General features: G+C 40.9%; 2 protein-coding genes and 1 pseudogene across 4 annotated transcripts in view; 2 read left to right on the top strand and 1 right to left on the bottom strand.

Annotated features, from left to right (window-relative positions):
• LOC308376383 (tripartite motif-containing protein 16-like) overlaps nt 1-13422 on the bottom strand; it is a 270456-nt pseudogene that overhangs the window by 41555 nt on the left and 215479 nt on the right. The window lies entirely within an intron of this gene.
• On the top strand, nt 1622-7842 carry polb (polymerase (DNA directed), beta). 2 transcript variants are annotated; one of them, XM_080852504.1, is made up of 15 exons: nt 1622-1785; nt 2451-2508; nt 2704-2770; nt 2883-2957; nt 3113-3171; nt 3337-3386; nt 3499-3550; nt 4258-4312; nt 4518-4590; nt 4899-4972; nt 5288-5374; nt 5583-5656; nt 5983-6122; nt 6754-6891; nt 7127-7842. In XM_080852504.1, the coding sequence occupies exons 1-14, from the start codon at nt 1725-1727 to the stop codon at nt 6846-6848; spliced, it is 1020 nt and encodes a 339-aa protein (XP_080708630.1). In that variant the 5' UTR covers nt 1622-1724; the 3' UTR covers nt 6849-6891; nt 7127-7842. The 2 variants fall into 2 exon arrangements, with proteins under 2 accessions (XP_080708630.1, XP_080708629.1); XM_080852503.1 differs by having other exon boundaries at nt 6754-7842.
• Nucleotides 10413-12860, top strand: dynll1 (dynein, light chain, LC8-type 1). Its single transcript, XM_080853132.1, has 3 exons — nt 10413-10503; nt 11782-11920; nt 12428-12860. Exons 2-3 carry the CDS (start codon nt 11789-11791, stop codon nt 12563-12565), a joined length of 270 nt encoding a protein of 89 aa, XP_080709258.1. The 5' UTR covers nt 10413-10503; nt 11782-11788; the 3' UTR covers nt 12566-12860.

The following is a 13422-nucleotide window of genomic DNA, read 5'->3' as shown; positions in this document are numbered from 1 at the left end:
GGACTGATTAACTGCATACAATCACATGCAGGCAGAAGTTAATCATACATTTGTGAAGAAAGAGATTATTCTAGAACTCATCACTGCAATACCATAGGAGCATGGTTTCCTGCTGCAAGAGCGTCCACTGTAGAGCTCACAAAGTATATATACAGCCGCGGAAAAAATTAAGAGACCACTTCAAAATTATCAGTTTCTCTGGTTTTACTATTTATTGGTATGTGTTAAAGTAAAATGTACATTTTAGTTTTATTCTATAACCTACTGGCATCATTCCTACCAAATTTCAAATAAAAATATTGTCATTTAGATAATTTATTTGCAGAAAAATGACAATTGGTCAAAATAGCAAAAAAGATGCAGTGTCTTCAGATCTCGAATAATGCAAAGAAAACAAGCTCATATTCATTTTTAAACTACACAATACTAATGCTTTAACTTAGGAAGAGTTCAGAAATCAATATTTGGTGGAATAACCTTGATTTAAAATCACAACTTTCATGTGTCTTGGCATGCTCTCCACCAGTCTTAGCGTAGCATAAAGTCACCCAACGGCAATGTGAAAGACTGGTGGAGAGCATGCCAAGACACTTGAAAGTTGTGATTTTAAATCAAGGTTATTCCACCAAATATTGATTTCTGAACTCTTCCTAAGTTAAAGCATTAGTATTGTGTAGTTTAAAAATGAATATGGGCTTGTTTTCTTTGCATTATTCGAGATCTGAAGACACTGCATCTTTTTTGCTATTTTGACCAATTGTCATTTTTCTGCAAATAAATGATCTAAATGACAATATTTTTATTTGAAATTTGGTAGGAATGTTGCCAGTAGGTTATAGAATAAAACTAAAATGTACATTTTACTTTAACACATACCAATAAATAGTAAAACCAGAGAAACTGATAATTTTGAAGTGGTCTCTTAATTTTTTCCGCGGCTGTATATACTGTATATCTGTGACGGTCCAGCTAACCCCGCCCACGGGCAGATTGGATTATTGGTGTTTTCCTTGTCTCTGCTCAGGTGCGCGTGATTGGCTGGAGGATAAAAGGCAATACGGATCCAACATGGTGCTCTCTCTCTCTCTCTCCTCCTTGCGGTTTTTGGCTTCTGTTGTGTTTAGTAGAATGCTCCTATACTGATCCACACCACATTTTGAGTTCTCCCTTTACACTGACTTACACTACACTTATATAATGTTTAATGATCTACTTAGTTCATTATTTCTAGTCCGTGTTAATCTCATCCTATAATTTAATAAATGTCCTTATTATGATTGAAATTTACGTGGTCTCCCCTTTAATGTGGCGTAGCCTACCTAGAGCCAGTAGGCCTACGTTACAATATCCCTGACACAAAGCTTCAATACGTATTCATGGTTTGATTTTTGTATTAAAAGGCAGGAAATCACGAATTATTTGTTGCAGTGCGCTGATTTTGAAAACGCGTAATTAATATTTTATGTTTGTAAGTAATGTGGAGTGAGAAGCCTTAGGAGGAGTTTTACTTTTAAGTAATCATCTTGACCATTTTTTTGTCTAATACGTCACCAACATCTCAACGAGAAAATACAGATGTCCCACCCCCTCCACTCCGCCTGCAAGCTTGCTCATTGTCCGATTGCCCTGACGAGCTGGCCAGAGATTTATTGTTAAATATATTTATACACACGCCAGTCATATTAGATACATTACTGATTTGGGATAGTGGTTTAGCTGCAAAAATGAGCAAAAGAAAAGCACCACAAGAAACTCTGAATGAGGGAATCACCGACTTTCTTATCGGTAAGCGCTATCATGCATTGGCACTGGCTTGGTAGCTCTCAAACGTTAGCAATTTGGCTAACTTTTGCATAACTGATCCATTTGAGAAGCCTCTGTTACACAGCGGCGTTTGTTATTTTCACCTATCTTGACTGCGCATAGAAATCTATGAAAGGTTTTCGATCGAAACAAGTGTGATCTTTATGATGTCTCACATCCCGCAAAAGCTGTGGATAGCTCATGTTAGCCAAGTAAGCAGCTAACATGAGCTAACAATGCATATGACAGCCAACAATCCTTGGTAACAAAGCCAACAAAAGCCTAAGATCACTCATCTTCATGTTTTGCTATTAGGCTGTTTGGTAACATACCGTTCTATACATAACAAATGTCTCCACGATTGCTTGGTGGCCTGTGTATTATTTTGAACGTGTACAAAGTAGAATCGCAGCAGCTAACCATTTAAATGGACATAGCTTGGATTCTCATTGGCCAATGAAGGCCTGAAAGATGGTTTACTGTCGTAAAGGACCGGTTTAACTCTTTATTGACATAAGTCAACAGCAGTGTTGACACAGAATAAGCCTGATTGTGAACAGAAATATTAGTGATGCTGAGAATTGCTGATTATTGACAGACACACCCAACTTTTACACATTCATATTATTCTCTCTCACTTTTCACAGAGTTGGCCAATTACGAAAAAAACGTGAATAGGGCGGTCCATAAATACAATGCTTACAGGTAATATATTTGTATTTCACAAATGCTTAGTGTTTGACGTCACAGTTTATAGGCACCACAGAAGTGGCTTGTTTTGCTTCAAATTGTTGTCTGTAGTTCAGTATATTTGTCTGTTCAAAACAACAAAGGACGTAGCATTCATGTTCTTGGCTGGTTGTGGTTGACTGATTCATACATCGCCAATGTCTTCTGCAGGAAAGCCGCGGCTTCAATTAGCAAATACCCCAATAAAATCAAAAGTGGAACAGAAGCTAAGAAATTGGTAACGGGCACTTTTGTTAGACGTCTTTTTAAATTACTTGATTGATTTACTGGATCAGTTTACACATGCACACTTTAGTGAATGTATCAAATCTTTTTTGATCCCATTGTAGGACGGAGTTGGAAAAACTATCGCAGAGAAGATTGACGAGTTCCTGACTACAGGAAAACTGCGTAAAATAGAGAAGGTGAGTAACTACATACTCATTCTGAGTTATTGAGAGAATGTGATACACAGGGCTACTATTTCACTCTTCTCACTGAATTTGGCTGAATATTCTAGAAGAATATTTGGGAGGTGGCTGTTGGAAATAAGGCGCTGACTAAAGGTTGTGTTTCACAGATCCGCGGTGATGAAACCAGCTCTTCAATCAACTTCCTCACGAGAGTCACAGGCATTGGGTATGGTTTACACGTATTACACTCCACAGAATCTCCATGATACACCATCGTCGGTTGGTTTTCTTCGGTTACCAATGGTCACATCGTGTGATGATTTTTTTTGAGAGCCCCTCAACAGTCATCTGTTCCTGTGTTTCTTTAATCCTCTGCAACCCCTGTCATTAGGCCGGCTGCTGCAAGGAAGTTTTTTGAAGACGGCGTGAAGACTTTAGATGGTTTGTTTCTCTACCTATATTGTGACTTGTGATTTAGTTTTTCCCAGTTTAATGTCTGCTCCTATCCATGTATTCTCCTTTGCATTTAATTACGTGCTTGAATTTTCTTTAGATCTGAGGAATATTGAAGACAAGCTCAATCACCACCAACAGATTGGTCTGAAGTGAGTAAACCCAGAAATCACCTGCTGCATGTTTGAATGTAGTTTGTTTTGAAAGTGAAGTGAAGTGAAAGTCCTCTCTATGGCAGAGGTGGTGTAGACACACACACTCTGAAATTAACCTCTGCATTTAACCCATCCAGGGAAGTGACACACACACACACACACACACACACACACACACACACACACACACACACACACAGTGAAGTGAAGTAACACTAACCCGGAGCAGTGGGCTGCCATTGGCGGCGCCGGGGAGCAGTGATTGGGTTAGGTGCCTTGCTCAAGGGCACTTCAGCCGTGGATGTGGGCATGGGAGAGCAGTGGTCTACCACTTCCCCCGTCCACATTTTTCCTACTGGTTGGGGATCGAACCGGCCACCCTACGGTTTCCGGCCTGAAACCCTAACCAGTAGGCCACGGCTGCCCCTTGGTGTGTGTGTGTGTGTGTGTGTGTGTGTGTGTGTGTGTGTGTGTGTGTGTGTGTGTGTGTGTGTGTGTGTGTGTGTGTGTGTGTGTGTGTGTGTGTGTGTGTGTGTGTGTGTGTGTGTGTGTGTGTGTGTGTGTGTGTGTGTGTGTGTGTGTGTGTGTGTGTGTGTGTGTGTGTGTGTGTGTGTGTGTGTGTGTGTGTGTGTGTGTGTGTGTGTGTGTGTGTGTGTGTGTGTGTGTAGGTATGGTAGTGTCAATGATCTCTCTCTCTGTTGTAGGTACTTTGAGGACTTTGAGAAGCGTATTCCTCGTGTGGAGATGCGGAAGATGGAGGTGAGTTATTACTCCTTATAACATGCTTTTGTTTTTTTTTGTTTTTCCAGGAAGTAAGACAACATGCCTTAAAACCGAAACATTTAATTAATTATTGTTATGGGTATTAGTCTTGTGTATTTACACATGACATACTGTTCCGATAAATCAGAAAAGCTGAGCATATCATTGTGATATATTCGTATGTTGTTGCATTGTTATCTAGGTCCTTATTATAAAGGAGCTGGAAGTGGTGGACCCTGTGTACATTGGCACGATCTGTGGAAGCTACAGGAGAGGTAGCACAGCGGAGCTTGAACTATTACAATACTTTTATAGATGGATAATAAAGAGTATACCATCAGTCCATGTCATTCCCGATGCCATCTGTTTATTGATTGTTGATAACATGTAACTATTTAATACCTTATCTCCACTGACTTACAGAGGGGTTGTCTGTTTGGGTTGACATACCACATGTACCTTTTAGCACTCCACCGTCTTGGGTGATTTGTGAGGAGGTTTTTGAGGTTTGTGGTTGAGGTTTGTCTCTGCCTGTCCAAATGAGAGCTGTGTGATAATGTGTCATGTCTGGTCCTGACACCAGGGGCAGAGTCGAGTGGTGATATTGATATCCTGCTGACCCACCCGGACTACACCTCCCTGACAGAAAAAAAACAGGTTCGTCACCTTTTCTAGAGAACATCACCAGTCGTACAACTCTCATATGTCTGTTTAACTTTCCCAGAGTGACCTTTCTTAAGATATTCCCAAACTGGTTATACTGTATATACCCTGTGTGTGTATATTACCAGAGTGACCTTGCTTAAAAGTATTCTTATTCTGAACCTGTGCATATATTACCATGTGTTACTTGGACGAGCACAAATATGTGATTTCATCATATTGATGGTTAATGACTTTCTTCATTGGTGCTGTGTGTGTGTGTGTGTGTGTGTGTGTGTGTGTGTGTGTGTGTATGGTCTCTCTCTCCAGCCCAAGCTGCTGCATGCAGTGGTGGAGCATCTGGAGTCAGTTGGCTTCATCACTGAAACACTGTCCAAGGGAGACACTAAATATATGGTCAGCACACGCCTCGACGCCCTGCCTGTCAGACCAAACATAGTAGCCCATATTAAAACTAGATACAACACATTTCTTTATATAACACTGATATACCATAGCCATAACAAACATCATAAACTAAACTGGTATTAACACAAATGAACTTCACTCTAGTGTATATTAGTATATGGTGTTGATCACAGACTCATGCTGAATATGGTTATAGGGCGTGTGTCAGATGCAGTTAAAGGATGATCCAGAAGCAACAGAGGAGTACCCTCACAGACGCATTGACATCAGGTAAAGTTAGTCTCTCTTGACATCAGGTAAAGTTAGTCTCTCTTGACATCAGGTAAAGTTAGTCTCTCTTGACATCAGGTAAAGTTAGTCTCTCTTGACATCAGGTAAAGTTTGTCTCTCTTGATATCAGGTAAAGTTGTAAAGTCTGGTAACCTCTCTTTGGGACAATTTTTCTGTGCTCATCCAGGATCATTAGAGGGCAATCAGTCAAATCAAGCATACTGATTTATTTTATATATTCTGTTCTTTAAAGACACAATAGATTAAGGTACAGACTAAGTTGATTTGAAGTGTATTCATTAAGACTTGTTCTCCCTTCTCTCCAGGATCATTCCTAAGGATCAGTATTTCTGTGGAGTGCTGTACTTCACAGGCAGCGACGTCTTCAACAAACACATGCGGACCCATGCGCTGGAAATGGGCTTCACCCTCAATGAATACACCATCCGCCCACTAGGGGTCACTGGTGAGTCTCCAAGCCCAAAAGAGATGCAGTTGAAATCCACATCAGCTTCTCTGCATTCTAAACCTTTTCCTGTATTCTCTATTTGAGCAACAAAATGGTCGCCTCTAAGGAGCCAATAAGCTTTGGGTTAATAAAGGGTTAAACTGACCAAAACTCTAGACACCATACATAGTTTGAATTCATGTTTTGGTGCCAGTGCCTATTCAAAAGGCTTCCAGTCTATGGCCCCCATCTATGGTTTTCTCTGTGTAGCTGCAGGGATCGTTGCTAACACAGGAGAATGGGACTCCTAACTGAGGGAAAGCCAGCACACTTTTAGAGCCATGGCCGTGATAGGCTGCTACTCAGCAACAGTTACACTAATAGCTAGTGTCAGTTTGGAAGAAAAACAGCATCATCAGTGCCCAATCAATAACCTCTTGAGTCTCTATGAGCTTTCTATGAGTATTATTAGCACAGAAAACCACTGAAGTACTGAACCCATACTAGACTAATGTATACACTGTATAATGCATCCAGCGCTGCTGTCAATAGTAACCACTTGTTTGGTGATGGTGTTTTTTCCGTGGTAACAGTGCCACTTTGGTGGCAGTGATGTTGTTTTCATGGTAACGCTATGCTGTTGTTTTAGGTATGGCTGGGGAGCCCCTGCTGGTGGACAGTGAGAAGGACATCTTTGACTACATACAGTGGAAATACAGAGAACCCAAGGATCGCATTGAATAAGTCCAAGACAGAAAGAGGGAAGCGAAAGATGGAAAAAAGAGATGTCAGAATGAGTTTGTGAATCAGTATTTTCTCTAGCCTTATTCATGTTTATTTAAGTCATGTTTCAAATATTGAAGTATGCCTGCCTGGTTGTATGTGAGTGAGTGAGTGAATGAGTGAGTAGCAAAGTGTATATGTGTGTGCATACTAGGTATTTTTTTCTCTGGTTGGATTAAGGGTTTGGATTAATACCAGTCACAGATTCCAAGGATTTCACACAAATGTACTGTACACAGGAGTATTCTGTGTGTCGACGTCTTCATTGCTCATGACTACCTACGGTCCTGGATATAATCTGGAGAACTTCAAAGACACAGCAACATGGAGCCCCACACTCCCACACTAGGAAATCAAGTCAACCACGCAGTCACTTCTGGTCCTCTAGCCATTCCTGTAGAAGAGGCAGAGGATGGAGGCTGAACCAGCATCTCAGTCTCCTGTGTCACTCCTGAGCCCACACACACACACACACACACACACACACACACACACACACACACACACAGAGAGAGTTTAGACCCTTGTGAGACAGGGAGCAATGAGTAAGCCAGTGGATAGGGAACAGAAGACTGGAAGACATCAGAACTGCTCAACTCCTTCATCGTAACGGCTTCCCAATTGTTGCAATGTGTCTGTGCAAAGAGATTTAGTCAGCTTAAAGCCTGCATAGCAACACCACCTTTTCAGTCTGCAAAGATGAGTTTTATTTTGATGTAATGTTATATTGGTGCTTTTTTAATTATAATTATTTTTAAGTGCTGCAGTCAGCAATCATGGATGTAACATGAAGACAGCAGGATCAGTGGAGGTGACGTTACCTTGAAAAGTGAACACAATGTGAAAACAGAGGGGCTAGGAAAAAGGAAGAATGGTGTGATATGACATTTGTTACGGTCAATATTCATATTTTGTTAGTGAAATGTTTAATGAAACATTTTATTTAATTTGTGACTATGGGAAGTGTGTGATAAAAAATAATTAAAAAATGAAAATAGCTTATGTACAGACTGATATAATAATGCGTCTATTTAATATATGTATCAACTATAAAACAAATAAGTGATTTAGAAGCCATACCATCATTGTAAATTAATTTAACAGAAAAATCAACATAACTGGCACAATTAGTACATTTAGTACATCATTTATGAGATAATGTTAAAAATTGATTATTTTCTATAATTACAAGAAAGGGAATTATAGTTACGGGAAATGTTTTAACCCATCCTCAACTCATCTTTGGACAACTGCATAGAAATAAATGTAGGCCTTAAAGCCTGGTAAAGTGCAGCAGCCTTATATGATGAGTTAGTATAACATTTGTTCTATTGTACCAAGACAGTTAAGGGTATTCAAGTGTACTATCTTAATCCAATAAAGGAACTTGATGATAGCCTCTTCTTTTAAATGCAGCGCAATAATGTCAGGAAGCTTATAATGACGTCTTCTGTACAGAAAAAACATTATCCGAAAAAAACACTTGGCCCTCAGTTAACGGATGTGCCATAATAAATCTGATCTTGTTGGCCTATTTGAAGGAGAACAGAGTCCAAAGCAACAGATGGAGGCGATATGTCTGGGGACAACATTTGCACTAGGCCTATCCCCTCTGTTTTGCGGCAGTGTTCTAACTTCTAACAACGTGCTTCTGGAGGCTTTTGAGCGCACATTATCAAGGCAAACAGAAGATGAGAGCCCTGGCACCCGTCAGGATAGTATTGTTTGCTTAGAAAGGTTCCAAAATTATTGAAGTATTTTCCGAAATGCTTATTAATTCAACTTGACTTTCATTGATCTCATGACGTTTTCCATCGAAGTCAAAAGTGGTTAGGAAACGACGACAGTAGGGACACTCCGACCGTAGCCCTGGACTAGTAGCATCCATTTTGTAGTGTTGATAGGGTTGCGGAATATTCGCAAATACATGATATCCTTATGCTTAATTATTTGTCTGGAAATTGCCGACTGAACCTAGCCTGGGTGCCATCCGTTTGTACGCGTTCCACTGATTGCTGCCTTCTCGCTGAACAAACGTTTGTTCAGCTTGATCAGTGGAAGGCGGACACACGGATGGCACCCAGGCTAGACTGAACCCAGCATCTCAAATAAATGTTCATATGTGATGCTTCGCGACTAACAGTGATTCCATAAATTAATGTTTTCTTCATTCAGTGAAACAGACGGCCTACATAATCACGGCCTACGTAATCACGTCTTTAAAGTAGAATATTGCAATTATTTTTGCTTCGATTTTCATATCCACGTCGGAGTGTAGCGAGGTTGTAAACAGTGTAGCGAGGTTGTAAACAGAATGCTTAACGGTGCAAACCCATGCCACCGTTGTGAGCGACGCGATCTCTAAACCCAATGCATTTCAATGGGAGCCAATCCATTGTGACGTAAATTAGCGATCTGAGCGACGCGTCCGTTGAAAATTCGAACATGTTGAAACTTATGCAAATGAGGAGCGATATTTCCCGGCAGCAGCCAATGAGATTGTTTGGTGTCGTCTTTGACAGTTGGACTGTATGCTATTTCCACACGCTACACCACGCCCACTCAAAGCGATGGAAGTCGCTCACAACGGTGGCATGGGTTTGTACCGTATTCAGCCCTGAAGCAGACGTTCCAGTCAGTTGCAAGTATTGGTTGCCGTGGTAACCAATAACGCGTCTAAAGCGCAAAGCATGATGGTTTGAAATAAAATGCAGCAAGAAATGCCGGAGAAAACCTTGAGGGATGATCCAATGGTGTGAGACAGTGTGATGATGATCACCAATCAAGATCAAGAACTCCCGAATCCTGCGTCAGTTACACACCTACCATACTTTTAAGGCTGATTCATGCTTCCTTACGTAAGCGTAAGCGCAAGCGCAAGAGGCCGCGCAAGCCCCTTGCGCGACCCTTGCGCGACTTCTTACGTCTTGCGTGCGTCGGCCCCTTTTTCTAGACTTGCGTCATTTTTTACGTAAGCCCTTACGCGAGCCTCGCAGCCTGCATTCTATCAACGAATGATACGAGATGAGGTTACTAAAATATTCTGCATGTCTACTCAGTTTTACAGTGCTTCCCAAGTAAAGGTTTGAAAAGAACTTCAAGCTTCAGACTTTCTGTTAGGGAACCTGTTATCTATCTGCAGAGCAAATGTCAGGCTCATACAAAAACATTAACGTGAATTACTTGATGCTAATACCTAGCGCGGTGTCTATAGGATTTTCCATATACGTTAGCATTAAGCTAACGTATTTTCTACCACAGTTAAACATGCAATACTATGTGATTGTTTTTAGAAAACGAATGTTACGTGATGAGATTACTCAAATGTAGTCTGCATGTCTGCTCAGTTTAACAGTGCTACCCAAGCAAAGGTTTGAAAAGAACTTCAAGCTTCAGACTTTCTGTTAGGGAAACAGCTTTGTATCTGCCAGGCAAATGGCAGGCTCATGACAACACGCGCAACCTTTGGGAGCATGAACTGCACCGAGTAAATTTTGCGCAACCGTTAACCCCCAACGCTGTAGCATGCAGCCGCCTTTAGTCAACCTTCTAGCGGGAGTTGTGTCGTTGCTCTCTTGTACGCGTTCTCAGAGTCTAGTCAACACCGAGAAATAAGGTAAGTAAACGTGTTATCCTAGTGAATGTGCAAAAGTTTATCGAAAGAACTAAATGTATCATAATGTTGTTGCATGATTGCGAAAAAATGGAAGTTGGCGATGGAGGGGGGATCTGAAATTTTCGCCGTCATGTTAACCTTTATTCCATTCATTATTATATTGAGCAAGTTAGGATATTTAGACTGCTAACGTAGTTGACCAGATTATCTACTCTAATAGAGGAGGTAGCGTGAAGTTAAAACACCGTTTGATAGAAGTAAACTGTCGCATGATGATAACGTTAGCATGGCAACATTAGGCAAGTGCACTCCCAAGTTTGCTTGGAAGCTTGAAACGAGCCCAACGTTGCTTTTTAGGTAACTTAACGTTAGCATTAACATTTGCTAATGTTACTTATGTTACCTATCCTAGCTACCTTGTTATTTTACAGGCATTTACTTTTGTAACTTGTCAGTTGGCCTATTTCAGAAATCTTTAACGTTATCATCCAAAAACTCGCCAACGCTGTCTATTGAGTAAGCTAAATTAACATAACGCCAGTTTGCAGTTTTATTTTATTCGAACGTAAGGCTAACGTTATAACAGTTAATTTCTGTTAACGTTATTTTTTGAGTAGAGTCATGGGGCCCTTAACTAACTGCCCATCAGAATCTTTATTCACTGCTAAGTTAGGTGATGGGAACATTGGAAAACACTAACGTTATCATGTAATATTAACATTATAAATGCTATTCTATTAGTTCAAGTTATTTACATTACCAAAGTTAGCTAAAGTAAGCGCATATTTTCTATTTTTGACAAGTTTATGTGCCGATGGTTTGAAGCCAGAGACGGCAATTGGAATGAAATTGATCTGAATATGCAATTGGGTGTATCCATAGAAACCATGCACACAGCTTGGAACGAGCTCCGCCGCGCGGTGATTGAGATAGTTATGCAACAAAGATGAAATAATTGCACTCGTATGCCATGTGCAGCCATTATGTAACTGGTGTTTGCACGATAACCGCCGCTTGGACGGATCGCTAAGCCAGAAAGACGCTGCACGAGATCGGTTCTGGTCAGACCGCTCTAGCGTGAAAGATGGTGGCCGCACTTTTTGTTAGATGAAATGGGAGCGTGGTTGATGGGCTGTGCGATTGATTGCTCCGGCACAACTGTGGTTGATGCAAGGAAATGCCACCGTGCTCTTAGACCGCTGTCTATTGGACATCCACTGGTTTACATTGCGTGCGCCATGTATCGGCCTTAACTTGATGTTTACGTGTTCCTTGCAGAGCCACGATGTCTGACCGAAAGGCAGTGATTAAAAATGCGGACATGTCCGAAGATATGCAGCAGGACGCGGTGGAGTGCGCCACCCAGGCCCTGGAGAAATACAACATCGAGAAAGATATTGCTGCTTATATCAAAAAGGTATCTGCTCAACGCCGTCTGTTAAAGACATTGGGATGGGGTTCATGTCTCCTTCATTCGTGGGGTGATAAATCAAGCTTTTCATTTGAGCACATCCCAGAGCATTCACCCTTACCCTAACCTTACTATGATAAAGAGTAGGATTGTGTCATCTGTGTATTGAAAAGCTTAAATGTAACCAAACAAGTTACAAATAACAAGTATTTTATTTGTCAGATGCACAAAATGACACAGGGTCAGACTGGGCACTGAAATTCTTAAGACAAGGCGGCACCCAAAAAACCTACCATAACATAACATAGTATAACAAAACATGAAGTACACTCTGTACAAGTACTCTGAACTCAACACATACCAGCCACAGGCGTTGGGAGCCAAGGCTTTTATATTGGCTGGTTCGCCTTTCCCTGAGTATCGAATTAAAGCACATGAAGTAATTCATTTCATCCAATATAATCCATATAAAGTATCATAGTTCTTAACCTCACTCTTCTCTGTCCACACCAGGAGTTTGACAAGAAGTACAACCCCACCTGGCATTGCATTGTGGGAAGAAACTTCGGCAGCTATGTGACCCATGAGACCAAGCATTTCATCTACTTCTACCTGGGCCAGGTTGCCATTCTTCTCTTCAAGTCAGGATGAAGGGCTGACCCGACCCACTACCCCCTACTGACCATTAAACAGACTGACTTTGCAGAGGCTCCTCTTTCCTGACCTGGGGACCGACTGTTTCTGGGCTGCTTCTTATGTTGTTTCTGTTGTTTTGAAAAAGGAAAAAAAAAAAATGGCTATTTGAATGGAGAATGGCAAACAGAGAATGATACTTGTATTTATTTTTGTTTTCTACACCGTTGAAATGTTTTAATGTCACTTGATTTATTTTTTTCTCTTTTTTTTTAATTAAAGCGGAATGGTCTGGCTGTCCCGTTGAAATGGGGAGTAGTTTGAGTTAATGCACTGGAATCTGTAGGTGTGCTAAAGCTCCTGTTAGGGTACTTGCTTAAGATAAAAGCTCCTCTCTGAGGCCACACAGAATGGGCTAGTATGAATGTACACTGTTGCAACTTAAACGTGCAAACTATTCATCACTTCCATGTAAAATACATTTCAGTATGGCAGGTGTAGCACCAAATGGATACCCTCTGGTATGATCACCATGGAGATGGCTGATTTCATAAAGTTTATTTTCAAAGGGTGTTGATGGAGTACTTGGTGTGTATTGACTGAAAGTCATACATCATTTCTATTCACCACTGGTGAGTGAACAAGGCCAAACACTGAAAAACAAGATCTCCCGTTGGCACTTAGGAACCCAAGTACTTTCTTGTTACTACTGGTGTCAGTTCCCCACCCCAGTCAGAAGTTAAAATAAATTTAAAAAAAAACTGACAACCCACTCACTGCTCATACACCTCACCCAATCTCTTTCCAGGGGTGAACTTGAAATGAAAAGGATTGGACTCATCTACCATGCAGGCTAGTATATATCTAGGTTTAAA

This window comes from Sprattus sprattus (assembly GCF_963457725.1).
Source record: "Sprattus sprattus genome assembly, chromosome: 15".
Lineage (NCBI taxonomy): Eukaryota > Metazoa > Chordata > Actinopteri > Clupeiformes > Clupeidae > Sprattus > Sprattus sprattus.
The sequence above is the reverse complement of the archived record's forward strand: the minus strand, read 5'-3'. Positions and strand labels throughout refer to the sequence as shown.

Excerpts from the sequence above, each read along its gene's own strand:
- polb (XM_080852504.1), top strand. The coding sequence starts at position 1,725 with ATGAGCAAAAGAAAAGCACCACAAGAAACTCTGAATGAGGGAATCACC. Across the intron at positions 2,771-2,882 it reads GAACAGAAGCTAAGAAATTG|GACGGAGTTGGAAAAACTAT; the intron begins GTAACGGGCACT and ends ATCCCATTGTAG. Across the intron at positions 4,973-5,287 it reads CCCTGACAGAAAAAAAACAG|CCCAAGCTGCTGCATGCAGT; the intron begins GTTCGTCACCTT and ends CTCTCTCTCCAG.
- dynll1 (XM_080853132.1), top strand. The coding sequence starts at position 11,789 with ATGTCTGACCGAAAGGCAGTGATTAAAAATGCGGACATGTCCGAAGAT. Across the intron at positions 11,921-12,427 it reads TTGCTGCTTATATCAAAAAG|GAGTTTGACAAGAAGTACAA; the intron begins GTATCTGCTCAA and ends TGTCCACACCAG.